This window comes from Peromyscus maniculatus, chromosome 2 (assembly GCF_049852395.1).
Source record: "Peromyscus maniculatus bairdii isolate BWxNUB_F1_BW_parent chromosome 2, HU_Pman_BW_mat_3.1, whole genome shotgun sequence".
In the NCBI taxonomy this organism is placed as follows: Eukaryota; Metazoa; Chordata; class Mammalia; order Rodentia; family Cricetidae; genus Peromyscus; species Peromyscus maniculatus.
This window is the reverse complement of record NC_134853.1, coordinates 144,727,437-144,753,511: the sequence shown is the minus strand read 5'-3', so window position 1 is coordinate 144,753,511 and position 26,075 is coordinate 144,727,437. Positions and strand designations below refer to the sequence as shown.

Below are 26,075 nucleotides of genomic sequence, written 5' to 3'. Positions count from 1 at the left end.
ATCACAGACCACTTCCCACCTTTTTTTCCTAGGGTACCAGCCGACCATCCCATTATTATGTCCTGTGGGATGACAACCGGTTCACAGCAGATGAACTCCAGATCTTGACATACCAGCTGTGCCACACTTACGTACGATGCACACGCTCTGTCTCTATCCCAGCACCTGCCTACTACGCCCGCTTGGTGGCTTTCCGGGCACGATACCACCTGGTAGACAAGGAGCATGACAGGTAAAGGCTGGCTGCTTTCCTTTGGCTTCAGCCTCTCGTGCCGACCCTTTCCTCTTCTGTTGGAAGAAGGAAGTGAATTTTATCCTACCTGAACCTGGGTTGGTGTTTTCTCTTAATTTGGTATGTGAATTGGCGCTGTAGGGATGGGTGGGGGAATCAGCAGCAGTTCAGTTTACCAGGAAGGACTTTGCATATTTTTCTTTTTCAGTGGAGAGGGGAGCCACATATCGGGGCAGAGCAATGGGCGAGACCCCCAGGCCCTGGCCAAAGCTGTGCAGGTTCACCAGGATACTCTACGCACCATGTACTTCGCTTGAAGGCAGAACGCTGTTACCTCACTGGATAGAAGAAAGCTTTCCAAGCCCTGGGAGCTGTACCACCCAAATCCAGAGGAAGCAAGGAAGAGGGAGGTGGGGTCGGGAGGCGTATAGGAGACCTTGTTTCTATCTACAGAGGGGATCTAAGGGTGGGAAGAGGACCAGCAAGACAGACTACCAGCCAGAAATCTGATAGCAACCTCATGTCCTCCCCCGCCTCCCCATCGTGTTACATCTGACCCCACTGGACCAAAAGGGGCAGCATTAGTGCCCACCATACACACAGTTGTCTCGTGTGCCTCACAGTGCTACAGACTCATGCTTGACAGCTTGCTAGGGTCGCCTCTGCAGTCCTGTGGTCAAATGCTGGTATGTTTGGGTTTGATAATTCTAGATGAGAAAGTGAGGGGCTTGAGAAAGCGGGTGGGAGGAGGGAAGGAATTTTTAGGAGCCTTAATCAGAAAAGGTCTAGATTTGTTTAAGAAGAAAAATGAAAACAGACTCAGATCAATATTTTAGGATACTAGATGTTTTCATGGGTTCAGAATCCAGTTTGTAGGGAGATTTTTAATGCTAATGGTTTGGGTTGCTCCTCCCCAGCTGCCACCCCCCACCCCCCAATTATTCCTCTCCATATTTTCTACCCCATATGCCTCTTCCCTGACAGACATCCGGCCCCCAGTAACACTTAAGGCACTATGGCACTTAGCTCTGAAGTGACACGACCCTGTCTTCCTCCCGCCGGCTGGTGGGTAACAGTGCCTTCCCTGTAACGGTAATGCTGCAGAACTGCAACCTTTTGTACCTTTCTTTGTGGGACGGGGTGTGGGGGGGAGAGGAGGTCGGGAAGGAGGGAAGAAATATCCCAACGCCAGCAAGCCTCCAGCTAGAAAGAATGCCAGCTGTCTTTCATTTGAAGGAATTGACTTCCATATTCATTGAGCTTTTAAAAAAAGGTCACAACCTCAAGATGGTTAAAATCCATTGACATTTGCACTTTCAGACGTGACAAGTCTCCGAGCTGCTGAGATGACTGGCCCTTGGCCTTCCCCTTTCGCTCCCTCTTTTCCTTGGCCCCGCCCCCACCCTGCCAGGTCTAGAGTTACTGTGGTAGCGTTTCTCACGCTTGGCTTCTTTTCCCCCTGATGATCAAGTCTCTTTTGTTTCAATATTTCTTAACTGGGGTGTCTCATAACACAAGATCTTTAGGACTAAAATAAGAAAACAGAAAACTAAATGTTATTTTTATACCATAACTTGAGTCTATTGCCAAAATCTGGAAATCCCTCTCATACTGGATGAGTTTGCATCCCAGAAACATGGAGCCATGAGAAGGGACTGTGGCCCTGACTTGTCTTCTGGCCTGGCTAAGTAGGGGTGGTTGGCTCCCTGGGGCGGGGCTCAGCCTCTGCCCTCCCTCTCTGCAGACAGTACCTCCACTGCTCCACCCTGTACTCTCTCCTGGAAGTGAATCCCCCTGTCTCTCACTGGACTGTCCTTCGATCCTTTGACTAACGGAGGTTCCAGCATGTCCTCTGGACAGGCTGGAGAATTTTGCTGCTCCCTATTGCTTCTGTTTACACAAATGAATTTTTCCTGTTTCCCACTAGGGCATGTGAGTGGGTGGCATAGGCTTTTCTTTTCCTTCCCCTCTCTCGAGATACTGGGGTTCAGCTGTCTTGCAGGACTGGAAAAGAAGTGGGTTCTAGCTTTGTCCTTGCTGACCTTGAAGCAAGGTGCCCTCTTTCCTTGACTGTCCTTCTTTCCTTCCTGCACTACTGCTTGGGATGGGGAATTTGAACTTTGGCGTACAGAGTCCCCTTCTAAGGAGCCTGAGCTTAGGTTTGCCCTACTCTGGTGATGAAGCCATGATATTTTAGATCTAGCCCAGGCTTAGAGGCCAGCTGGAGAAAGGAAGGTCTGAATCCTGGCCTGTGGAGTCCAAACCTCTCTCCAGTCGCCCTTGTACAGACCCAGATTTGCTATGCAAACAGTCCAGGTTCAGTTGTGGCTGGCTACGTGGTTTAGTAACTACCCAAAAGGTAGCACAAACATTCCTTGTGGAAAAAGCCCAGGACTGTTGAGTAGTTCCTCCTGTACTTTTTTTTCTGCTGGCTACAGTATGGAGTGCCCCATGGGCACAGTCCCAGCCGAAGAACAGAACAGAGGGCTCTGGGAAGAGGCAGCTCACTGGAGAGTCTACATTCCTTACACAAGTGCCTAAAGAGAGTGATGCCAACACTCCATCTGCCCTGTCCATCGCCTTCATATACGGTCTACTTCTTGTTCCGTCACCCTTAGGGGAGGGAGCTCTCCACAGACGTGTGCTGTCAACTGGGGTACATTAGGGGGCTTGGATGAGGGCACTATTCCTGGAGGGTCCAATCATTCACCAGCATTTGCAGATGCCCATAGGGAACAGGTAACTGTCACAACTCCAGCAACACGTTTTTGTTCTCTCCTTTTTTCTTTGCCTCACTCTCTCCAGTTGGGTTTCAAGCTAGGGATTGGAAAGCAGTTTTAGTCCTTTGGTATTTATGTGCCATTCAAGAAATAAAAGCAAGAGAATACTGGGCATGATGGCCCATGTCTGTAATTCTATAATCCCAGCAATAAGGCTGAAGCAGAAGATTCGCAAGTTCAGGGTCAGCCTGGGCTGCTCAGTGAATTCCAGGCCAGGGTGCACTACATAGCAAAACCATGTCTCAGAAAAAAATAAAAAGGAAAATCGAGAAAAGTAACGTGAGTAATACAACTTCTTGCTGTGATTAAAAAGCAAAACAAAACAAATCCTTCAGATTTCACTGCTCCGGACCATGTGGGTTCTCCTCATTCAGAGGCGGTGTGCACGCAGTAAAAGTGGTGTTGCCGCGCGGCTCAGCTCGTTTGGGTTTGGTTTGAGTGGAGCGTGGTGCCAAGCTCCACGGAGGCACTTGGAGGAGTCAGTCCACCTTCACCTTCAATCTCTTTCTCCTTTCCCTCACCCCTCTGTTGGCTTCCCTTTTCCCTTTCTGGCTTTCCCTGGCTTCCTTTTTCCCTCTTCACTCAGCTTGCTTGCTGGCTGGCCTGCCTGCCTGTCTGCCTGTGTGATAATGAATTCTCTGCATGGCTGCAACGATCCCACTGTTAGTTGGCAAGGTCAGGCTTTGCTCATTGACTACAGAAGACCAAAAACCTGTTTCTCATGCCCAGGGTGTTAACCCTGGGTCGCACTGTCCTCCAGCTTACAGTAGGTCAGACCAGCAGGCCTGTCTAACCGGCAAAATCAGTAGGGTTTCTGGCAGTTTCAACACCTCTCCCTTCTGTGGAACCGATTCCTCTCTTGTTTCTAGCGCTGCTGCTTTTTCTCACTACCTGGGGCCTCTCTGCTGAGAATGTCCTACTTGGGTATTAAAGAATAGCCGGCTAGAGGATGGATTTAGAAGAAGAGAGTGAAAAGAGAATGGAGAGAGTGGATTAGAAGTGGTAAAGGAGAGCGCTGCTTTGTATTTAGTCCAGTGTGAACATCAGGTGCTAGTGCTGGCCACCTGGGATAGGCCTGGAGCTACTGTGATTGGGAACGTACGCTTGGGATATGACTACAGTCGAACATAACGAACCTAAAAGTATGGAACTACTCTAAAGATCTAGTTCTCAACTGCAGCATAGTTTCTCTATGGCCTCCTCTTTGGCTGAGCAGCAATGTTTTTGGACAGTTTTCTTTTTTAACCAGAATTGTGGGAATGATGCCAGGGACACGGTTTTCTTTGCTGGCCCATGGAATGTCTACAAGGCTGCTCAATGTTGTAGACCTGGCATCAGGCATCACAAAGGAGGATGGCGTTTCTTCCCTTTCAGGGTAGAAGAGTCACCTCTCACCTAGCCAAAAGGCAGTTTTGGAAATTTATGTCAGGAAAGGTTTTGTTTTGTTTTCTAATTACCTGGGCTTTGGATAACCCAGGATGGTAGTTAAGATGCCTTCCTTGGGCGGGGGTCATGGCAGGGATATGCAAGGCAGTCTTTGCTACTTGGCCTTCTAAGCAGACTGGGAAAGAGGGGTTCTCTGGTTTTCTCTTTCTCCCCACTTACTAGGACTTGCCTTCTCCCTGAGCCAGGAGAGAGGCTGGGTTGGTGCTCTCCCCTTACTCTGCTCCTACTGACTTAGAACCTCTGGCTGCTGTACGATAGCCCAGGAAAGGGAATGGAAAGAATGGGCTCAAAACAAAACAGAATAATGTAAGGAAGGCAGATTTCCTTCCTTCAAAAGGGAAATCAGAAAGTCTCCAAGAATTGTGTAAGTAAAGACAATGTGTCTCAATGCACTGAGTCCTCTGGTGTCATAGCAATAAGGAAGAATGAAATGACTTCCTGTGCACACAGTCCAGCCTGATTGGTGTGTGGTGTTGCACTTAGCGGCCATGTGGTGGGCATGTGTGACTACTCTGGGTTTCACTTTATTTTCTAAACTTTTTATTCCTCTCGAGTCCAGCATGGATGGGGAAGTCCCTCGAGCCCCACGGCTGTACTTGTTTGCGATGTTCCCCATTGAGACTTGTGTTCGTGTCCTGCTTTGAGCTGTACCTTGTCCCGTCCATTGTGAAATTACCCCAGCAGCTGTAATGTACAGTTCCTTCTCAAGCAAGCAACAGCAGCAGCACAATTCTGTGTTTTATAAAGACAACAGTGGCTTTTATTTCTAAAGTTCAGTCTCTGTTTTTTGTTTTTTGTTTTCCTACCAGCAAAATAAACTGTTGGGATTAATTACATCACCAATAGGCTTTAGGATGGAGTAACAGATTGTCGTCCAATCGTACTTCACAGGGTCTCTGTGTATTCTTCATTTCACAAACATGCAAAACTCTGTGCCAGAAGTATTGTTGAAGAAGATAGGCACAATTCAAAACTGATAAAAACAGGATGTCTTTTAAGTTTCTTGGGCCAGGCGGTGGTGGCTCACGCCTTTAATCCCAGCACAGGAGGCAGAGCCAGGTAGATCTCTGAGCTCAAGGCCAGCCTGGTCTACAGAGCAAGATCCAGGACAGGCACCAAAACTACACAGAGAAACCATGTCTCAAAAAGGAAAAAGAAAAAAAAGTTTCTTGGGGAGATCACTGGTCACAAAGTCTTCCAGTACGAAAGATTACGAGTGGCTGGCCCAAAGCTGTAGCAGTGCAGAGGGAAAGGTAAGGGCAGATTTGAGAAGCAGGACGTAACATTAGTAGGACATCATGACTGATGGGAGAATCTAGAGCTTATGTTTCTACTTGAACATGAGTATATTGAGACATTCTCATCAAGATGGGATCGGTGAGACTATAGAAGGAATATGGTACTTCTCCTGATGAAAGATGATTAGCCTGGTATACATAGAGTTGTCTTTGAGGGTCTTGCTCTGTATCCCTGGGGACCCTCAACCTCACAACCTTCCGAGCTCCACCTCCTGTGTACTGGAATCTGAAGCCCACAGCACCCTGCCAGCCTCAGATTTTGAGATTTCAGGTAGGAATAAAGTTTCCATAAACACACCCTAAGATTGCTTAGGCAAAATAGGAAACTACTGTTAGAAACACTGGCGTCACACTGGGTAGAAGGTGGAGGCACAGGGGAGACAGCCAGAAAAATAGCAATGGCCTTGTGGAGGGGGAGGAGGCAGGAATGAGGTGACAGCCAAGTTACCAGCAGATAAGTTTTCAGGCTGGTTTAATAAAGGGGAAAAGGACAGAAAGGGAGTCCCAGCCACCCTGGCTCCTGTTATCATCCTACTCCCCCTCTTATCTTGGATCTCACAAATTGACTGGTCATTCTCTAGTACTCAAAAAATGACGATTAGGGGAAAAATAAAGTCTGAGGTCAGGACTTCCAAGTTGTCCATCAGATAACACCACCATCACTTTCAGATTCCTCTTGTTCTTAGGAGAAAAATCAATCAATCCTAATCTTGTCCTAACCAGTTTCATAGATTGTGTGCTGGTGCACCAGACAGATCCTAGCTTGCTAGACTTGTCTTCTCCAGGACTGCGAACCCTAGGAACAAACTACATCCTATTCTGTCATCTCTGGAAAATAGCAGATACCAGGAAAGTTATATTTGAGAATGAGTGGAATGAGCCAGAGATCATGAGTATGGAGGGGGAAATCAAGAAGTGATATTGAGATAGGTGTGGTGGCCTACACTTTCAACCACAGCATTTGGGAGACAGGTGACCTCTGGCTCACAGGCTAGCCTGGTCTACATGGTGATCTCTAGGTCAGAGCTACATAGTAAGACCCTGCCTCCAAAAAAAAAAAAGGAATCAGCAACCCTGAACCTTTAGGTAGGCCAAAACGTGATGTTCCCGCATCTTCAGATCAGCAGAGCAGAAAGACATCTTCGTATCCGGGTGTTAACTTCCCAAACACTTTCATCCCAACTGCATACATTCCCTGGTTTTGTACACTGGTGGCTGTAGATGTAACCAACCGTCTTATTAAAATAAGAAACATAGCTGGGCAGTGGTGGCGCATGCCTTTAATCCCAGCACTCGGGAGGCAGAGGCAGGCGGATCTCTGTGAGTTAGAGGCCAGCCTGGTCTACAAAGCGAGTTCCAGGAAAGGCACAAAGCTACACAGAGAAACCCTGTCTTGGAAAACCAAAAAAAAGAAAAAAGAAAAAGAAAAACACAGAAGCAATGTAAAAGAGAAAGCCGAGAGGTCAGAGCTCAGAGCTAAAATCTTACCTCCTGCAGTGCTCCTCTTCCCATAAGAAAGCTACTTCCTGTGTGTCTGTCTTTAAATAGTCTTTCTGTTCTGCCTTCTCATTGGTTGTAAACCCAAACACATGACTGCCTCGTCACTGCCTGTAAATACCGCCCTCCAGGTCTTAAAGGCATATGTCTCCAATGCTGGCTGTATCCCTGAACACACAGAGATCTACCTAGCTCTTCTACCAAGTGCTGGGATTAAAGAGGTGCACCACTACCACCGCACTCTTGCTATGGCTCTAATAGCTCTGACCCCTGGGCAACTTTATTTATTAACATACAATTAAAATCACATTTCAGTACAAATAAAATATCACCATAGGTGACCTAGTTGTCAAGCTTGTATGGTCTGGCATCTTCCCTGGTACCACTAGAGCGTTGTGATTTCTGAACACTGGGGGAGATGGTTCAGAGAAGGGTTCTGGCAGAGCCCAGTGAGGAATCCTCACCGGCAGACAGTGTACCTATAATAGGTCTACCAGTCCTCCGGAGGCCAAATGTTACGACTTTGCAAATTACAACACTAAGCCTGTGGTGACCACCTGTCAGGTTCCTGTGGGATACAGCCACCTAGACACGGTGACCCTTTCTACAGCAAAGGTTAAAGGTTGGTTGAACTTGAACAACATATTCCTGGTTGAAATAAGATAAATTTATGACCATGAAGAAGACACAAAAGGGTGTTTGGGGGTTTGGGTTTTTGTTTTTCTATTTTGAAAGACTTCACAGTTTGGCAGTTGGTTGCTTATCAAACTTTCGTGGACTGGTCCTGGAGCCCCAAGTTTTGATTGAAGGCTTTTCATGTATCTTTAGGTAACCTTTTTAAAGCACTGGTTGGGCAGCTTTCCCTCTGCCTTATTAGCAAAAATATGATATAGCATAGACCTTAAGGCAAAGTAAGGATGGACATTGTGGGTATCTCTTGCCTTAGACCCTAGAATCTTATGGGTTTGGAGGTTACGGTGAAAAAGTGTACTAGGAGGTTGTAAACCTCAACCATACTTCCCCAGGCTGCTGTCTGTATTACTTCAATAATGTTTGGGGTTTTTTGTTTGAGGCATGGTTTCTCAGTGTAGCCCTGGCTGTCTGGAACTCTCCCTGATCAGGCTGGCTGCAAACTCAGAGATCTGCCTGCCTCTGCCTCCTGGGTGCAGAATTAAAGGTATGTGCCACCACCTCCTGGCTTACTTCAATAATGTTGAATGAGAATATTAAATGGTTCCTCATTTTTCAGGCCCTCTTGGCTGTAGCTTTTGGAAGGCTCATAAGTTTGGAAAGATATACAGAGGATATGAAAGAAGCAATCCTTCAAAGCAGCCACGTCAGGAGGGAGAAGCTGGAAAAGTGGGGTTGCTGAAGAATGGGGTGCATTTGGAACTTCTTCACTTACAACCAGCAACTGCTTTCCCTAGGAAATAACAGCAAAGCTTTTTAAGCCTTTGTGGCTTTACCTATTAGGAACACACTGTCACCTTGTTCTGAACTGCAGCAGCCTCACTGTGACCTGGCGTATCTTTTTTTTTTTTTTTTTTTTTTTTTGAGACAGGGTTTCTCTGTGTAGCTTTGCGCCTTTCTTGGGACTCACTTGGTAGCCTAGGCTGGCTTTGAACTCACAGAGATCTGCCTGCCTCTGCCTCCTGAGTGCTGGGATTAAAGGCATGCGCCACCACCGCCCGGCGACCTGGCGTATCTTTAGGGGTTGTTCTTCAGAGCCCTCAGGAACTCTTTATCTTCCCAAAGCAGGCAGCTTTTTTCTTAAGAGAGGAAAATAGAACTGGTGAGGTCTGGGAAAAGGTCTTTCTTTGGACTGTTAATATGACTGACCTGCAAATGGAGGGGCTTGGCTACTTTGCGGCACTTGACACACGTTTTATACGGTATTCTATACTGCATCTTCATAGTAATCGTTTTCATCAGTTGCCGTCAGCTGCATCTTACAAAACTGAATTACGTAGATAAGGAAAATATCTTCACGTGGCAGGAAGTTCTGATTTAGGTTGGTTAAGTGGCTACATAACACCAAAGAACATGGCTGCTCTTCATTTTTTTGCTCTGCTATCCTTTGTAGTGTTGGCTCATAGAATGGTCTCAGGATGGCTACTGTAATTCCAGGAAGGAAATAACAACAGAACAATTTCTAATGGAAGTTAGAAGGACTTATTTCCCCACCCCTTTCAAGTGTTTCATTCTAAAACAAGGAACTCTTCCCCTGGATGCCCTGGCAATTCAGGCTTCATGACTCAGTGGCTCATTTTCTTAAGCCTCTGGCAAAGCAAAAATGATCCCTTATGTGACTTACATGGGAGTTACCCTTTGAATCGTAAGGATTAGGAAGGTTCGTTATGTCTAAGAAGAAGCAGGTAAGGACTGTAGGGTGGATACCTTGGTTTACGGCTAGGAGCAGACAGCCTTCGCTCATGGCTCTGTGTCTTCCGAAAGCCCAAGCGTTATGTTGTGTTTGTGGCAAGCGCCAAGTCAGGATTGCAGAAACTACTGGAAGAGGCTCCTCTTCCAGTGATGCGTCTTATCTAACATGGGAAGTATAGACGCGCTAAGGATAGCCGAATAATAGTGGCAATTGGGAAGAAAGTGAGCACTCTTAGTCCCTGAGTCTCACTCGTAAGCCACAAGGTCTTACTACTTATTAAAGTAGGTATTGGGGCACTCTGTCCTTTAAGTGCACCGAGTATTTGGTATTTCACTGGGCTTTGCTCTGGTGTCTAGCATGTATCCATGTACATATTTGCTGTCCTGATAGCTTTGTTAAGTTGTTCTTATATGTTACTCATTTTAAATTTGGATTATCTCAGTGAGCTATAAAAGTTTCTAAAATTCAAGTTCTTTGTTGTATATCATATATACATATATGTGTGTCTATATATCATACGTACATATATATGTGTATAAGTGTATATATATATATATCAATTAATTTTTCCTAATCCATGGCTTGCCTTTTCATCTTGAATAGGAAAAAAATTTCCATTTTCACGTCCAATTTATTAATTTAAAATTAAATTTATTGGCTTTTTTACTTTTCTAGTTCATGCTTTTTGCATAATAGTTAAAGAAAACTTTCATTGTCTGGTGGCTGCTGAGGTGCTCAGTGGGCACTGACTTCTCTGCATCTGAGACTTCGTATTTTATAGTTCTTCTGAGAACAATCAGTGCCATCAGGAATAAAGCCTGCTTCTTGAACCCTGTCCTTGAAGCCCATCCATCTGTTGGCCCATCCATCCATCCATCCATCCATCCATCCATCCATCCATCCATCCATCCATCCATCATCCACTCATCTATCCAAATAGTCTTCTTTTCCTTTAAACTTAATGTGCTCTTATAGGACAACAATAATTGTTCTAGACACGGAGGCTGTGGCAGTTAACAAGAGACACAAAATTTTGTGTCCTTTGGAAGTATGTTACCTCAAAATGGTATTTGGTCAGGGCAAAGCCTAATATACCTTTGCTTTGGCAAGAACCTCAAAGACCTTTTTCCCTCCCTGCTTTAAATTTTAATTTACGAACCTTTCACATGGGCTTACTCTAAAAAAGTGTGGATCTGAATAGCAAAAATAGGCAAGAACACATCATAGACATTTATTGTATTTTATTGAATCTAAGGGCCCAAATCTTGTTACAGTGTTCAAAAAGACAGTACCTTGGTGCTAGAGAGATGGATAAGTGGTTAAGAGCACTGGCTGCTGTTCCAGAAGGCCCAGGTTAGATTACCAGCACCCACATGGCTGCTCACAGCTGTCCAGTCCCAAAGATCTGACACCCTCTTCTGGCCTCCATGGACACCAGACACCCATACACATTCAAAATAAAACAAACAAACAAAAACCACTCAGTTTGTGACCACATCATGTTTTCTGGAAGAAGCTAGATAAGCTTACATTCATTTAGGGAACTAGTTCCAGAATCAAGAGGTGAGGATACCATAGGTCCTTTCACAAGTTTGGGATGTACTCCTCAGGCTTAGATCATGCTATTGAGGTATGGACTGACTTTTAAGATGTGCTGATTCATCTGGTGTTTTCAGTCAACAGGAAGAAGAAAGTGAGGCGGAATTGGTGTATCAGATGGGGCTTGGAGTCCCCTCCATTTATTATATAGTAAGCACATCCATCAGGCACTTCTAAATTGTAACCCTAGTAAATATTTTCGTTATTAACATTTAGGAGGGTTTTTCTGTGCTTACCATGCATTGTACATGTTGGTCTTTCAATTCTGATGAGGAAACTGAAGCCCAAAGAGATAAAGTGACTAGTCCAAAAGCCCATATAATGGGGAGGGAAAGGATAGTGAAAATTAAATTTCTTTTCAAAAGTATTATATATATTACATATATATATATATATATATATATATATATATTTAAAGTCAAAACATTACTGATTCATTGGGACACAAGGAAAATAATGAATCATTGCTAAGCCTGCATAAAATAGTATCTGGTTTCACCATGGCAAGTATTTTTTTTTAAGGATGTACTGCTTGCGTGATAATGTTCTGGATCTAGTCTCCGGTTTAGATTACATTCTGATGGGTTGGAGGCAGGTCATGAAGTAGTCCACAACCTACAGATGGGGAGAAAGGTTACCTAGGGAAGATTAGCCCGGTCGCCCACCATAGATAGGTGTCCAGGAAAGGCCACCAGAGCTGACTCAAGTGAAGGTTTGTCATGGGATGGGAAGGGGAGAATTCCTGGCCAAGGGAACCCAATTCAGCAGAAAAGCACCTGACCAGTTTGGGGAAACTGGAAGCGGAGCAGTTTAGTTGTAAAACAGTCTTGAGGAGTCCCGAGGAAAAAGACCGGGGCTCCTTAACCAGGTTGTTTTAACGCCAGAAAGGAGTTTTAGGTTCGTCAAGGGGATTAGGAGAGTTTTTAAACATAGAAATAATTCCTTCTATAGTACTCATGTAATGTCCCGTTTCTCAATCATCTGTCTTAAAACTATATTGAACTTTTTTTTTTTTTTTAACCCTCTCAAAAAAAAAAAAAAGGTTGTAAAAGCAACCTTGTGTACTTGGCGAAATCTCTCCTGGTTACCGCCTAGGGCACGGGCTCCAAGCTAGGAGGGATGATGTCCTTGGACGGTCACCGGCCACTCTCAGGTAGGCTGTCCCTCAGGTAAGCTCCTCAGGGCGGGCAGCGACGTCGCCTCGGGCAGCTGTCCCGGCTGATCCCCGCCCGCCGGGGAGGCTGTCACGGGGAGGAGGCTGGCCTCTCGCTGGGGATTGTCACCGGCAGGCACAGCGGGTGCAGGGCGGCCGCAGGCTCCCGGCTCCGCCTGGGCCGGGCCCCCCGCTCTCCTGCCCGCCCGCCCGCTCGCCCACACCTCCCCAGAGTCCTCCACGCGCTGGCCGAGCCTGCAAGGAGGTTGTCCCCGCACGGATCCCGCTGGAGGCGAGTTGCGGACCCTGCGAGCCGGGCACGAGCCGGGGGAGCGGAACTGACGCGGGCGGGCTTCCGGGGGCGAGCAGGGATTGCGAGTGGCGGCGGCGGCGGCGGTGGTGGCGCTGGCGGCTGGCGGCGGCCGGCGGGTCGGGGAGCGGTGCACGCGTCAGCAGCTGTGAGCGACGCAAGTTCCGGACCGGGCTCCAGCGTCCTCGCCGCACGCCTCTCTCTGTTCTCGCCTAGCCGCGGGGCTCTCTCCCGACCGTGGGTCCCCTGCCCCGAGCTGTCGTCGGAGGGCGTCCCTTCCTCGCCCCAGTGGCGGCACCGTTCTCCCGGGAAGCACTCCCCCCAGCTCCATGAATGGAAATCGGCTCCGCAGGTGAGTCGGGGCTGCCGGACCGGACAGGTGGGGTCGTTACCCCACCGTTGCCCCCCGAGCATCCTTGCTCCTTCCACTTGAGGTGCTGTCGGTGTGCGTCGTTAAGGGAGTAGCTGGTTTTTCGGGCCCAACGCCCGTGGCTTCTCTACAGCCCCCCAGCTGCTCTCCTGTGGGGGGGGTCACTGAGTTGGCAAAAACTACCAGGAGGGTTTAAGTTTGGGCCGATCTAGGCGATGTCATCCCCCTAGGGTCCTTCTCCCCGGAGGAGACAGAGGAGTTTGCCCTTGCTTCTGTAATCCCAGGTGCAAAATGGGAAGGCTGCGTGTATCCTTTAACCGGGTCGTGTGTCCCATGTAAGCTGGGCAGTCAGTCGCCATCCTCTTCTGCCTCTGAAAGTACTTTGAGGATGCTGAGGTAACCGAAGGGATGAAGTTTGAAACTGGTGTCCGGGCAACGTCTGACGGCTTACCTTCCATCCCCAGATTCTCGGTGTTTGCAGCAGTGTGCTGTGTAGTTTCTGGGGAGCTGGGAGATGCCCTCTGGGTCTGGATCACTGCCTCTGTGAGAAGGTAGATCTTCAGAATGCTGACACTCTTCCCCCCCCCCCCCCCCCCCGATTTTCTGGTCCCCTGCAGCAGCAGTTGTCATGGACCCGGGAAGCTGGAATTTAGGAAAACAGTTTTGTCTCTTGAGAGAAAAATGGCAGCCTTGAGAAAGGAAGCCAGCCTGGACAGGACTTGTCTTTAAAAAGGGAAAAGGAGCCAGTGGTTCTGAAGTAACTGATAGAGCAACATGAAATAGGGGTTACATAACGGTTTGCCTACAAAGTAAATCACCCTGGTTCCCTCAGTTTCAAAGTTCTCCTTATCCCCACGATCAGCAACAGAGTTTCCATAATATTTTGGGGATTGTCTTATTACTATGGTATAACAGGTCCTGAATTTCATATCTCCCCTTGCCAATTTGAAAGGTCCCCAAATATAAGAAAAATGAATGTAAAAGAAACTAGTGAAATAATTGTCAAATGAATATAAAAAGGCATTTCCTTTATTACACGGAATTTCTTTCTACTCAATTTCTACGATTTTTCTTCTATATTCCATTTTTTTCTCTTCCATATTTTTTAAAAAGCAATTTTTTAAAAAAAAATTTTTCGAGACAGGGTTTCTCCGTGTAGTTTTGGTGCCTGTCCTAGAACTCACTCCGTAGGCCAGGCTGACCTCGAACTCACAGAGATCCGCCTGGTTCTGCCTTCCGTGTGCCACCATCATCCGGCACAAAATTTATCTAGACTGTGAAGTTTTTAGACTCCTATTATCAATTAGTGCATTTCCAGACTGTCATTTCCTTGTTCTTAAATTTTACATTTTATTTGTACTGTTCTTACTTTATAAGATATCTGATTATTTCCAGTGATCTGATTTTTACATCGCTACCCTATTGTCAAGTCTGAAAAACTAAGTATCAAACATTTTGTTAATCATCTACCTAAAACTTTTGAAGATATTTCCCCCAAAATTAAGTATTTCCCCTTTTGGGTTTTCACATGAAAATATTGACAACATCCTAGAAAGTACTTGTGATATCAGACCACTTAATCAGCTGATATAATGACTTAGAAAATAAGTTTTACCTTTTCTTTTTGGATGTTCTTTTGATAAAATATAGAGCAATTGATGTGTCTTCTCATCAGGGTAGGTATAGTTAAGATTTATCAACTAGCTTGGTATGGTGGCTCACATCTTTGGTCCTAGCACTCTGGAGGCAGAGATAGTTAAATCTCTGTGAGTTGGAGGCCAGCCTAGTCTACATAGAGAGTTCCAGGCCAGCTAGGGCTACATAGTGAGACTCAGTCTAAAAAAAAAAAATAATAACTAACTAAAATTAAAACAAAACAGTTTTATCAACCATGCTTGGCCATAAAAATCATTCTTCAATAAAGTTTATGTGTGATTGACTGTTGTCTAGTATCAGGATCAAGATTGTTACCATCAAAAATGGTTCTTTGGGGTAGGTGTTGTAGTGCACTCCTTTAAGGCTAGCCTGGGCTACACAGTGCTTTCCAGGCTAGCCAGGACTACATAGTAAGACCCTGTTTAAAAAAAAAAAAAAAAAAAAAAAAGGAGATTTTTGTTGTTGTTGCATCTTTTATGTGATTATTGCAGTAAATGTGACATTGAGTTTTTTTTTTTTCTTTCTTTGAGACAGGGTTTCTCTGTGTAGTTTTGGTGCCTGTCCTGGATCTCACTCTGTAGACCAGGCTGGCCTTGAACTCACAGAGATCCGCCTGGCTCTGCCTCCTGAGTGCTGGGAATGTGACCTTGAAAGCATCCTTAGGAAAATGGACAGCTAGGTTTTAAATTCTGAATTTGACAAGTGCATATTTTGGTTTAAAAATTTTTAGATCTATGGCCTGGAGAGTTGGCTCTGCAATTAAGAGCACTTGTTGCTCTTGCAGAGGACCCAGGTTTGATTGTGGTAGCTTAAAATTGTAACTCCAGTTCTAAGGGATCTGATGCCCTCACCTAACATCTGAGGGCATCAGGCATGCATATGGTGCGCATACATACATGCAGGCAAAACACTCATATACATAAAACAATAAAATAAATCTCATATTAAAAATTTTAGATATAGACATTCTGTAATTTTTGGCTCTCAGATTCTGTTTTTGTTTTGTATGGAGATTCGCAGGAATCACTGATGGATTGTTTGTTATGTGGATACATAGAAATTTTAAATTTATTTAGTGCAATAGAGCACATTAAATACAAATATCATGTCATGGTTTCATGATGGAGCATTCCTCACTAAAAATATTTATCCTTCCTTTCCTATTCACATGAAATATTACAAGGGTTTATTTTATTTTATTTTTGAAACTAGGTTTCATTGTGTAGATTAAAGATGTGTGCCCCTGGGGGCGGGAGAGATGCCTCAGCAGTTAAGAGCACTGGCTGCTCTTTCAGAGGTCCTTAGTTCAGTTTCCAGCAACCACATGGTAGTTCACAATCATCTGTAATGAGAGCTGGCTTCCTCTTCTGGCCTATAGGCATACATGCAGACAGAACACTGTATACATAATAAATAAATACATTTTAAAATGCCACCGTGCCTACCTTTGTAGGGAATTTTTTCAGTTTTTCTTATATAGCCCACTATTTTAGTACTATCTGCCTTATTTAGGGTTTCTATTGCTGTGACGAGACACCATGACCATGGCACCTCTTTTTTTTTTTTTTTTTTTTTTTGGTTTTTCGAGACAGGGTTTCTCTGTGTAGCTTTGCGCCTTTCCTAGAAGCTTTGCGCCTTTCCTAGAGCTCACTTGGTAGCCCAGGCTGGCCTCGAACTCACAGAGATCTGCCTGGCTCTGCCTCCCGAGTGCTGGGATTAAAGGCGTGCGCCACCCCGGCTACATGGCACCTCTTATAAAGGAAAACACTTAATTGGGGATGGCTTACAGTTTCAAATGTTTAGTTCCTTATCATCATGGCAGGAAGCATGGTGGCATACAGCCAGACATGGTGCTGGAGAAGGAGCTAAGAGGTCTACATCTTGATCAGCAGGCAACAGGAAAAGAACTGAAACACTAGTCCCGGCTTGAACATCTGAAACCTCAAAGCCTGTCCCTAGTGACTCACTTCTTCCAACAAGGCCACACCTCCCAAATAGTGCCAGTTCCTATGAGCATATGGGGCCATTTTCATTCAAACTACCATACCATCTAAACGTTGATTTAACCAAAAAAAAAAAAAAAAATGGCATAATTCATTTTTTAGTAATAGTTTCGCATTCATGTCTGTAATTCCTTAAGGGTACTTTTGATGAGACTATTTTTCTGGTCTAATTACAATTGAGCTAAATTTCTAGTCTAAAACAATTGTGCTTTGTTTCAAAAAAAAAAAAAAAGAACAAGAAAATCAGGAAATGATTATTTAAATGCTACTTATTCTTTGAAATCTAGTACTCTAGTTTATATTTTTAGGTAAAGTCCAGCTGTTGTTCAGAAAGAAATTATACTTAAATTCTCTAGTAACCTTTGGGAAGCCTGGAAGTTTCCATTGTGGATTGCTTTCCTAGCATACTCTGAATTCCATCCCCAGCACTGGTGGGGAAAACGCCTATGGAGGGAAGGCATCTATTTTTATCATAAGTTACTACTGTGTAAGTTGATTTGTCATGGCTGGTAGTTTTATATAATCTTGCAGAAAGGGGGGAAATCTTAGTTAAACTTTCTCTTTAAAGAGTTCTTTACTTTTACCTTATGAGTGTTTGGCTGCATGTGTGTATTATGTACAGCATGTGTGTGCCTGGTGCTCACAGAAGCCAGGAGGGACCCGGTTCCCACCCAGGTTACAGGTGTAGTGAGCAGCCATTTGTGGATGCTGGGAGCTGAACCTGCATCCTCTGCAAAAGCAGGAAGTTCTCCTAACTGCTGAGCCATCTCTCCAGCCTCCTTAAGTTAAACTTTTAATTCCTCTCTGAACATAGTTGTCCTAGAACCCTGTATTTCTTTATTAATAAAAATTTTTCTTGAGTCAGTTGGAAGCCAGTCAGATGGCTGGCTCATTGGGTAAAGGTAAAAGAACTTGCCACCAAGGTTGATCCAGGTCTCCCATGGTAGAAGGAGAGAACTGATTCCTAAAAGTTGTTCTATCAATACAGACATACACAGAGACAGGCATGGCGGTACACACGCGCGCGCGCGCGCGCGCGCGCGCACACACACACACACACACACACACACAGACACACACACACACACTAAATAAATAAATAAATAAATAAAAGTGCAGGAAAAACAAAACTCATCTGAGACTAAATTTCAAAAGAACAAAAGCTGGATGTAAAGGAAGCTAGAACTGAATCAAGAATGAGACTCAAGCTGTCATGATGGGGTGCTCCTGTCATCTCAGCACTGTGGAAGGCTGAGAAAGGAGAACTGTGACTGTGAAGCCAGCCTGGGCGACATAGTGAGACCCTGTCTCAAAATAAAAGGGAGGATTGGAAGAGAAGGTTGAGAGTTATGGATTCAAAATAACTAATATACACAGTGCCATCAGATTCTTAGTTTTGTATTTAAAACAAGCTATCACTTTGGGAAGTGTTTATTGTTATATAAACGGTTATACTTACAATTTGTTTTGAGGGAAAAAAATGTCATATTGCCCCGCTGTGTGGCAGTTGTGAATCTGGAAATACTAAAAGTTTTTTTTTCCTACTGTATCATCACTTAAAATTTTGTTCGTGCTGTCCTGAAATGGCTATTCTAACATCTTAGTATTTGCTATTTAAGACTGGTGGCTTGAATTACAAAAAACATGCGAGGTTATTTTGATTATTGTTTTAGAATTTAATTTTTCTATCAATGATAGGGTGACCCTGAGAGAATATTAAAAGAGATAAGAAGCATTGTTTTTCTTCTTTTAAAGAAGTTACACGCTTATAATATGGAAAATAGTTGGTTATACTGTAACATTTTTATATATGCATATACTGTACTTTGATTGTGGTGGTCACTCCTTTTCCTTTTTTTTTTTGGTTTTTCGAGACAGGGTTTCTCTGTGTAGCTTTGTGCCTTTCCTGGATCTCGCTCTGTAGGCCAGGTTGGCCTCAAACTCACAGAGATCCGCCTGCCTCTGCCTCCCGAGTGCTGGGATTAAAGGCGTGCGCCACCACTGCCCAGCCCCCTTTTTCCTCTTAAAGGAAGAATTTAGGGCCCAGTGTGGTGACAAGCCGCTTTAACCCCGCAGCAGCGGGAGGGTGGAGGAAGGCTGTATGAGTTTGTGACAGCTTAGTCTGCACAATGAGTTTCAGGTCAGCCAGGACTATTTAACGAGGCCCTGTCTCAAAAACTTTAAAGAACAGGTGAAAACGAAACATAAAAAATTTAACCTTAAAATATAGTTTTATAAGCAAATGAAAATATTTAAAAGCAACCATGAGCCTGTCATTATGATACAACCGATTTTTACTTTTAAAAGTTAGAAACTAGTCAACTATAACAAAGCTGCTGTAATAAAAAACCAAACAGCTAAAATGAATAAAAAGATAGATAGATGCTTTTTCTTTTTACTCTTTGGGCAAATTTTGCCTAATAAGTTGGTATTAATATATATTAGCTATGTTTTTCAGTGGGAACACTGTGTTTGTTTGGTTCTGTAGGCCTGGCCTGACAGTATGCAAAGAGGCCTGGGGCCCTGTAAAGGGAATAGTTCCTGGAAGAGTTCTCTCTTGTATATGGAAAAACCCTAGCTCAGAGGAAAGTCTTTCCAAATTGTCTTTAGCTCTTGGATTCTGCTTGAAAATTATTTTACTTTATAATATAGATATCTAGTTTCATTTGGTTTCTAAATTCCTAAAATACTTACTCTACCTGAAAGACAGACTGAAGTCAGTGTCTTTGCTAATCTAACAAAACATTATTTTACAACACTTAAATCTTAAAGGGTAATTTATTTTAAGTAGGTAATATATAAGAGAAAAAAGACCAAAGTGATAGTTCTGTTTTCAGGAAAGTAAAGCTAAAAAGATAATTTATTTGCAATTGACTCCTTTTCTAGACCTGTTTAGTCAGAGTGTTGGAATAAACAGCACTTACCAGACCTTCCTACTTTCTATTCAGTTGTCTGGGATACTCATAGACCCTCATTCTTGGCTCATTAACAAAACAGATGTGAGAAAGAATATTGTGTGTTTTCTAACCATAATGATTATGCTGTTAGGATACATGAACAGCCTTTCTGTATTTGGAGTTTCTGTGGTTTTCTGCATTATCTATGTTAATATTAATGACTTTCTTTGGCTAGCTAATGCCTAAAAAAAAGCCTATTGAGAGTCACACAATTAATGCTTTCTCTTATATTATAAATGTGGAGTTTTGTAGTTTGATTAACAAACAGTTAAAATGAATGAAAAGATAAATAGGTGCTGCTTCCTTTTATTTTTTTGGTCAAAGATTGCTTAATAAGTTGATATTGATGTATATTAGTTTATTTTTACATATAATTAGTTTATATTTATATTGATTTTGTGGTTTGGTTTACACTTTTGTCTGGAATATCAGTTTAATAAAATAATCTGAAAGTATTTTATATCAAACACTATTCATTTCATAATTGTCAAATTTTTGGGAAATCAGAAGATATTTATAGAATATAAACATGAATAAGACATTTTTAGATTTTTTTATTTTTAGGAGAAAATTTGTAAGAAAAATCTCACAATAAATGTATACTATTTTCAGTTTTATTTTTATTTAATACTATTTTTGATACTCTATTCTAGCTGATTTCTAAATCTTCTAACAGCATAAGTTATGCATAATATTTATTTGAATTTTAAAAATAGTTAATGAATAGATCGCAAAATGGGCTACTTAATGTTTGGTTTTATTTTCAAGAGAGACAGTTCCTTAAAGGATTCTTCCCTATATTAACATCCGAGGCTGTTAACCCTTAACAGGTTTAATATTGTATAGGAGATTATTTAGGTGTAGGCAATATGATTATAACTGCTAACTGGATGAGTTTATGAATAAATAAATGGAATTTGGAGTTAGTAAATAGGATCTTACTAGAAGTTCCTTACTAATGTGTACTGGTTAGTCATATGAGCTCAAAAGTATAAAGTCACAGGCATTTCATTATGTTAAATTTGACGATGAACTTAATATTACTTTTCTGAAACAAAGACATGTTTTTTTGACTATAGAAGAAGTCAGTACATACTGACTGTTTTTAAAAGCAAAAGTATAAATTAATATGAAAATAATATTTTATAATAGTATTATGCTAACCTCCACATAAAACTATTAGTCTGACATGGTGGTGAATCCTATAATCCTAACACATATAAGAGTCTTGAAAAACCAAAAAAAAAAAAGAAAAAAAAAGAAAAAAAACAAGAAGAAGAAGAAAAAGAAAAGTGAATAAATACTTCATTGGAAGTACAATTTGTTGTACTGACAGAACTGTTTTGTCCATTAATCACTCTAGAATTCTGTTAATTACTTACTCAGAAAACAAAATTTTGGTTTTTCTCAGATTGAATGAAAAGCATGAGGCAAGATAAAAATAAAGGAGATGTTAGGGGGAATATGACAAATTATGAAAAGAATGAATTTTAGAGATAAGATTCTGGTTCTCCTTCCTTCCTTCCTTCCTTCCTTCCTTCCTTCCTTCCTTCCTTCCTTCCTCCCTCCCTCCCTCCCTCCCTCCCTCCCTTCCTTTCTTTCTTTCTTTCTTTCTTTCTTTTTTCTGTGTAGCCCTGGTTGTCCCAGAACTCGCTTTGTAGACAAGACTGGCCTCAAACTCGGAGATTTTCTTGCCTCTGCCTTTAAGTGCTGGAGTTAAAGGCGTGTGCTACCACACCAGCCCTAACTGTGACTTCTTAATGACTTACTACTATGGGTTCAATTGTAACAAAGGTGCAGGGTATTAACATTCCAACCTAGACTTAGAATATGTTGACAAATGTCATATGGAAAATCTCCAAACTTCTATCAGTTTTGTTATGAGCCTAAAACTGCTTTAAAAAATGAAGTCTACTAAAAGAGCTAATTTTGACTTTGGACTGTATGTTTAATCTCCTTCAACCTTGATTTCCTTATTTGTGCAAATAGGATAATGAAAAGATTAAGAATAAAAAGGAAATGACCTTTCTCTCTTCCTGTTCTTAAATACATTTTATCATAGTGAATTTAGGATATATATAAATAGGCAGAATTGTAGTATAAACTCCCATGTACCTACCACCCAAAGTTATACAAACTTCAACCATGTATAATTGTATCCCTTCTAATTTTTCTGCTTTTGTATTTTACAAATTACATTTATTTATTTATTTGTTTATTTGCATATGTCACAAGATAAACATTTTTATTCAGTGTGTATGAAACTGCAGTAAAGGACTGCCTGATTCATTTGTTTTAAATTTGCTGTCATTTTTTAACTTAAAAATGTTTTTGAGAATTTCATGTAAGAGAACTGTATTTTGTATTTGCATAATTTCCACTGTCCTCTCTTCCCCCCTCACATAGTAAAAACGACAACAACAAAACAACAACAAAAATACTCTTCTGAGGACATCATATTTCTAGCTCTGCTGTTTATCTAACCTTTGACCTTCACCCAATATTTACATTTCTGAATCTTTCCTGATCTATCAAATGGGAATAATTGGCCTGCCTTTTTCGTATCTTTCGTCAATATGCACTTAAAAATTACCAGTGATGGGGCTGGAGAGATGGCTCAGAGGTTAAGAGCACTGACTGCTCCTCCAGAGGTCCTGAGTTCAATTCCCAGCAACCACATGGTGGCTCACAACCGTCTGTAATGAGATCTGGTGCCCTTTTCTGTGCTGCAGGAGTACATGCAAACAGAACACTGTATACATAATAAGTAAATAAATCTTTTAAAAAAAAAGATTAAAAAAAAGTTACCAGTGAAATCATAAACACACACACACAGGGAAGCCAGTGAGATGGCTCAGTGGGTTAGGGGCTGCCACCAAGCCAGTGACCTGAGTTCAACTCCAGCACTCTGCATGGTGGAGGGAGAGAACTGACTCCCACACGTTGTCTCTGACCTCCACACGTGTGCCATGGTATGCACAGAAAAAAGTAAATAAATGCAAAAAAGTAAGATTGTATGCTATTACAACACAGAATATATTCAACTAAATACAAAAGAAAACACTTTAAGTTATTACTATACATGATGGTAGACACCTTCATGTCAATACTCAAGATGTGTATCACCACCCTCAGCTAGACCCTTTTTTCCTTTTCTTTTTTGGTTGTTGGTTTTTCGAGACAGGGTTTCACTGTGTAACAGCTTTGGCTGTTCTGGACTTAGCTTTGTAGACCAGGCTGTCCTTGAACTCACTGAGATCCACCTGCCTCTGTCTCCCAAGTGTTGGGATCAAAGGTGTGAGCCACAACTGCCTGGCGACATTACATTTATCATCTGAACACTTCAATGTACAGTTTACTAGTGTTAAAATACATTCACAGTGTTGTGCAAGTAGTTGCTAGAACAAAGCTGAATCTAACTCCCCATCGGCTCCTGCCATAGTCCCTACCAACTGTATTTCTTTCTGTCTTCAAAACAAAACAAAAGACCATTTATTTCTTTACTTTTTGTCAGGGCAGAATGTGAACATGCCACTCATAAGAGGCAACTTATAGAGTTAATTATGGCCTTCCACCAGTGGGTCTTGAAGATCAAACTCAGATGTCAGCCTCAGTGGTGAGAACCTTTACCCACTGATCCATCTTTCTGGCCCTCTTTCCTTTTCTTTATAGAAGTTATTTACACTACATACCTCATATAAGGTGGTAACATGGTGCTTGTCTTTTTGTAACTGGCCATTTCATTTAACATTATGTCCTTAAAGTTGATCTGTGTTGTAGCGTGTTTCAATAATTTCTTCTAAGGTTGAATACTTTGCCATTAGGTGTATCTACCACACCTATTCATCCATAGACACTTAAGTTGCTTTCATCTTTTTGCTGTTGCAAATAATGCTCCTGTAAACATGGGTGTTAAATTATCTCTTGTTCTCTTGTTGAAGTTTTTTTTTTTTTTTTTTTTTTTTTTTTTTTTTTTTTTTCCGAGACACGATTTCTCTGTATAGCTTTGCGTCTTTCCTGGATCTCGCTCTGTAGACCAGGCTGGCCTCAAATTCACAAAGATTTGCCTGCCTCTGACTCCCGAGTGCTAGGATTAAAGCATGCGCTGCTGCCGCTGCCGCCACCACCGGGCTCCTTTAAATAACACACACACACACACACACACACACACACACACACACACACACACACACACTTACTCATGCACCTCCCTACCCCAAAGTAGAATTACTGGGTCTTATAATCCCAACATTTGGAAGGTTGATGGAAGAGATCTTGTCAAGGGCAACTTGGGCTATATATTGTAGCAAGTGCCTGACTTGGCCTGTGAGATTATGTGCACTTGGCAGCAAACCTGGGGACCTGGGTTTAGTCCCTGGGACCCACATGGTGGAAGGAGAGAACTGACTCTTAAGCTGTCCTCTGACCTTCACCCATGCTCTATGACTAGTATATGTACGTCCTTCCATATACAAACTACTCAAAATAGAAGAAGATTCTCAACAAAACAGAAATTGAAAACTTACTGTATCATATGCTACTTTTGTTATTTTTAAGAGTTATTTTCAATTATGTGTATGTCTGTGTGGCAGCATGTACAGTGTAAGTACAGGTGTCCACAGAGGCCAGCAGAAGATCCCTGGAGCTGGAATTAGAGGAGCTGTGAGCAACATACCATGCATACTGGGACCTGAACTGGAACCCTCTTCAAGAGCAGTCTGGCTTTCTTAACAGCTTAGCCATCTCTCCAGCCCACACTTTCGATAGTTTTTGTCTCCTATTTACTTGTTCGTTTATTTTTATGTGGATGGATGTCTTGCCTCTGTGTCAGCGCACCATGTGTGGGCCCAGTGCCTGTTGAGGCCAGAAGAGGGTGTCAGATCCCCTGGAACAGGAGTTACAGAGAATAGTGAGCTGCCTTGTGGCTGCTGGGAATCAAACCCGGGTCCCCTGGAAGAGCAGCCAGTGCTCTTAACCAACCAGCCACCTCTCCAGCTCTTTTCTACTAGTATTTTAGGAACCACTGTGTTATTTTCCAGAATGACTGTACTGTGCCATTTTGTATTCCTACCAGCGGAGAACCGTTGGCATTTGAGATAGTATCGTGTGTCAGCAAGTTGTGTTTCCCTAGCAGTTTGCCTCTTTCATCACTCTGTCAAATTTATTGTCATATTTGTAATGTCTTTTAGTGATTCCTTAAAAAAAAAAAATCTGGCATTGGTTACTTAAGTCTTCTTCTTCATTTAGAATAAAGTCGGTATGCTTAGAACTTGCAGTAAGTCAGTGAAATGACTGAGTGAAGTGCTTGCTGACAAGCCAGGACTCCTCAGGTCAATCCCTGGGATCCACGTGGTGGAAGTAGACAGCTGACTCCTACAAAGTTGTCCCTGACCTCCACATGCTTGCCCTCACACTGTCTCACACACCTTATAAATCAATAGATACTAAATCAATGCATATAGTAAACTTAAAAAGAAACTGTCAGTTGATTCTTCAAATGATTCATTTTTTATCATTTTGTTATCTGATTATTATAGATTGATTTCCTTCCTTTGTTTCTGTCATTTTGTTTTGTTTTTTGAGATAAATTCTTATGTAAACCAAGCTAGCTTCTTAACTCACTGTGTATTCAAAGATGATCCTTGAACTCCTGATTCTTCTGTTTCTATTTCCTAAATGTTGGGATTTCAGCCATACACCATCCCAACTAGCCTACATTTTAGTGTGTTTGTGTTATGCTTATGTGTATATGTGTTTGTGCAGGTTAACACACCTATGTGTGGGGAGGCCAGTAGTTGATGTTGGAAAGTTTTTCCTCAGTCTCCTCTCTACCTTATTATTTGTTTGTTTGTTTATTTATTTATTTATTTAGAGGCAGGTTTTCCCTGTGAGCCCTGGTTGTCCTAGAATCCACTCTGTAGACCAGGCTGGCCTCAAACTCACAAAGATCCTGCCTCCCCCTTAAGTGCTGAGATTAAAGGCGTTTACCACTACTGCCTGGCTCTTTCTTTTTCTTTTCCTTTTCTCTCTTTTTCTTTTTCTTTTTTTTGGTTTTTCATGACAAGGTTTCTCTGTATAGGTTTGGAACCTGTCCTGGAATTTGCTCTGTAGACCAGGCTGGCCTTGAACTCACAGAGATCCACCTGCCTCTGCCTCCCAAGTGCTGGGATTAGAGATGTGTGCCAGTACCACCCAGCTCTGGTTATTTATTTTTTAACAATTTTGTGTGTGTGTGTGTGTGTGTATATGTGTGTGTGTGTGTGTGTGTGTGTGTGTGTGTGTGTGTGTGTGTTTTACCTGCATGTATGTATGTGCACCATGTGCATGGCTAGTGCCCAAGGGGATCAGAAGAAGGTGTCAGATCCCCTGGAACTAGAATTATAGATGATTG

The 26,075-nt window shown here is 42.6% G+C and overlaps 2 protein-coding genes across 5 annotated transcripts in view; both read left to right on the top strand.

The window, feature by feature from the left end:
* Positions 1 to 5,229, top strand: part of Ago1 (argonaute RISC component 1) — a 33,149-nt gene extending 27,920 nt beyond the window's left edge. For all 4 annotated transcript variants that reach the window (XM_006980078.4, XM_015998657.3, XM_015998659.3 and 1 more), the window contains 2 exons: positions 33 to 232; positions 441 to 5,229. In XM_006980078.4, the coding sequence (XP_006980140.1) occupies positions 33 to 232; positions 441 to 549 (309 nt within the window). In that variant the 3' untranslated portion in view covers positions 550 to 5,229. The remainder of the gene's footprint in view (positions 1 to 32; positions 233 to 440) is intronic.
* A 7,508-nt stretch (positions 5,230 to 12,737) lies between these two features.
* LOC102922064 (argonaute RISC catalytic component 3) overlaps positions 12,738 to 26,075 on the top strand; it is a 99,841-nt gene continuing 86,503 nt past the window's right edge. Inside the window, exon 1 of the mRNA XM_042271872.2 lies at positions 12,738 to 13,050. Within this exon, the coding sequence (XP_042127806.2) occupies positions 13,032 to 13,050 (19 nt within the window). The 5' untranslated portion in view covers positions 12,738 to 13,031. The remainder of the gene's footprint in view (positions 13,051 to 26,075) is intronic.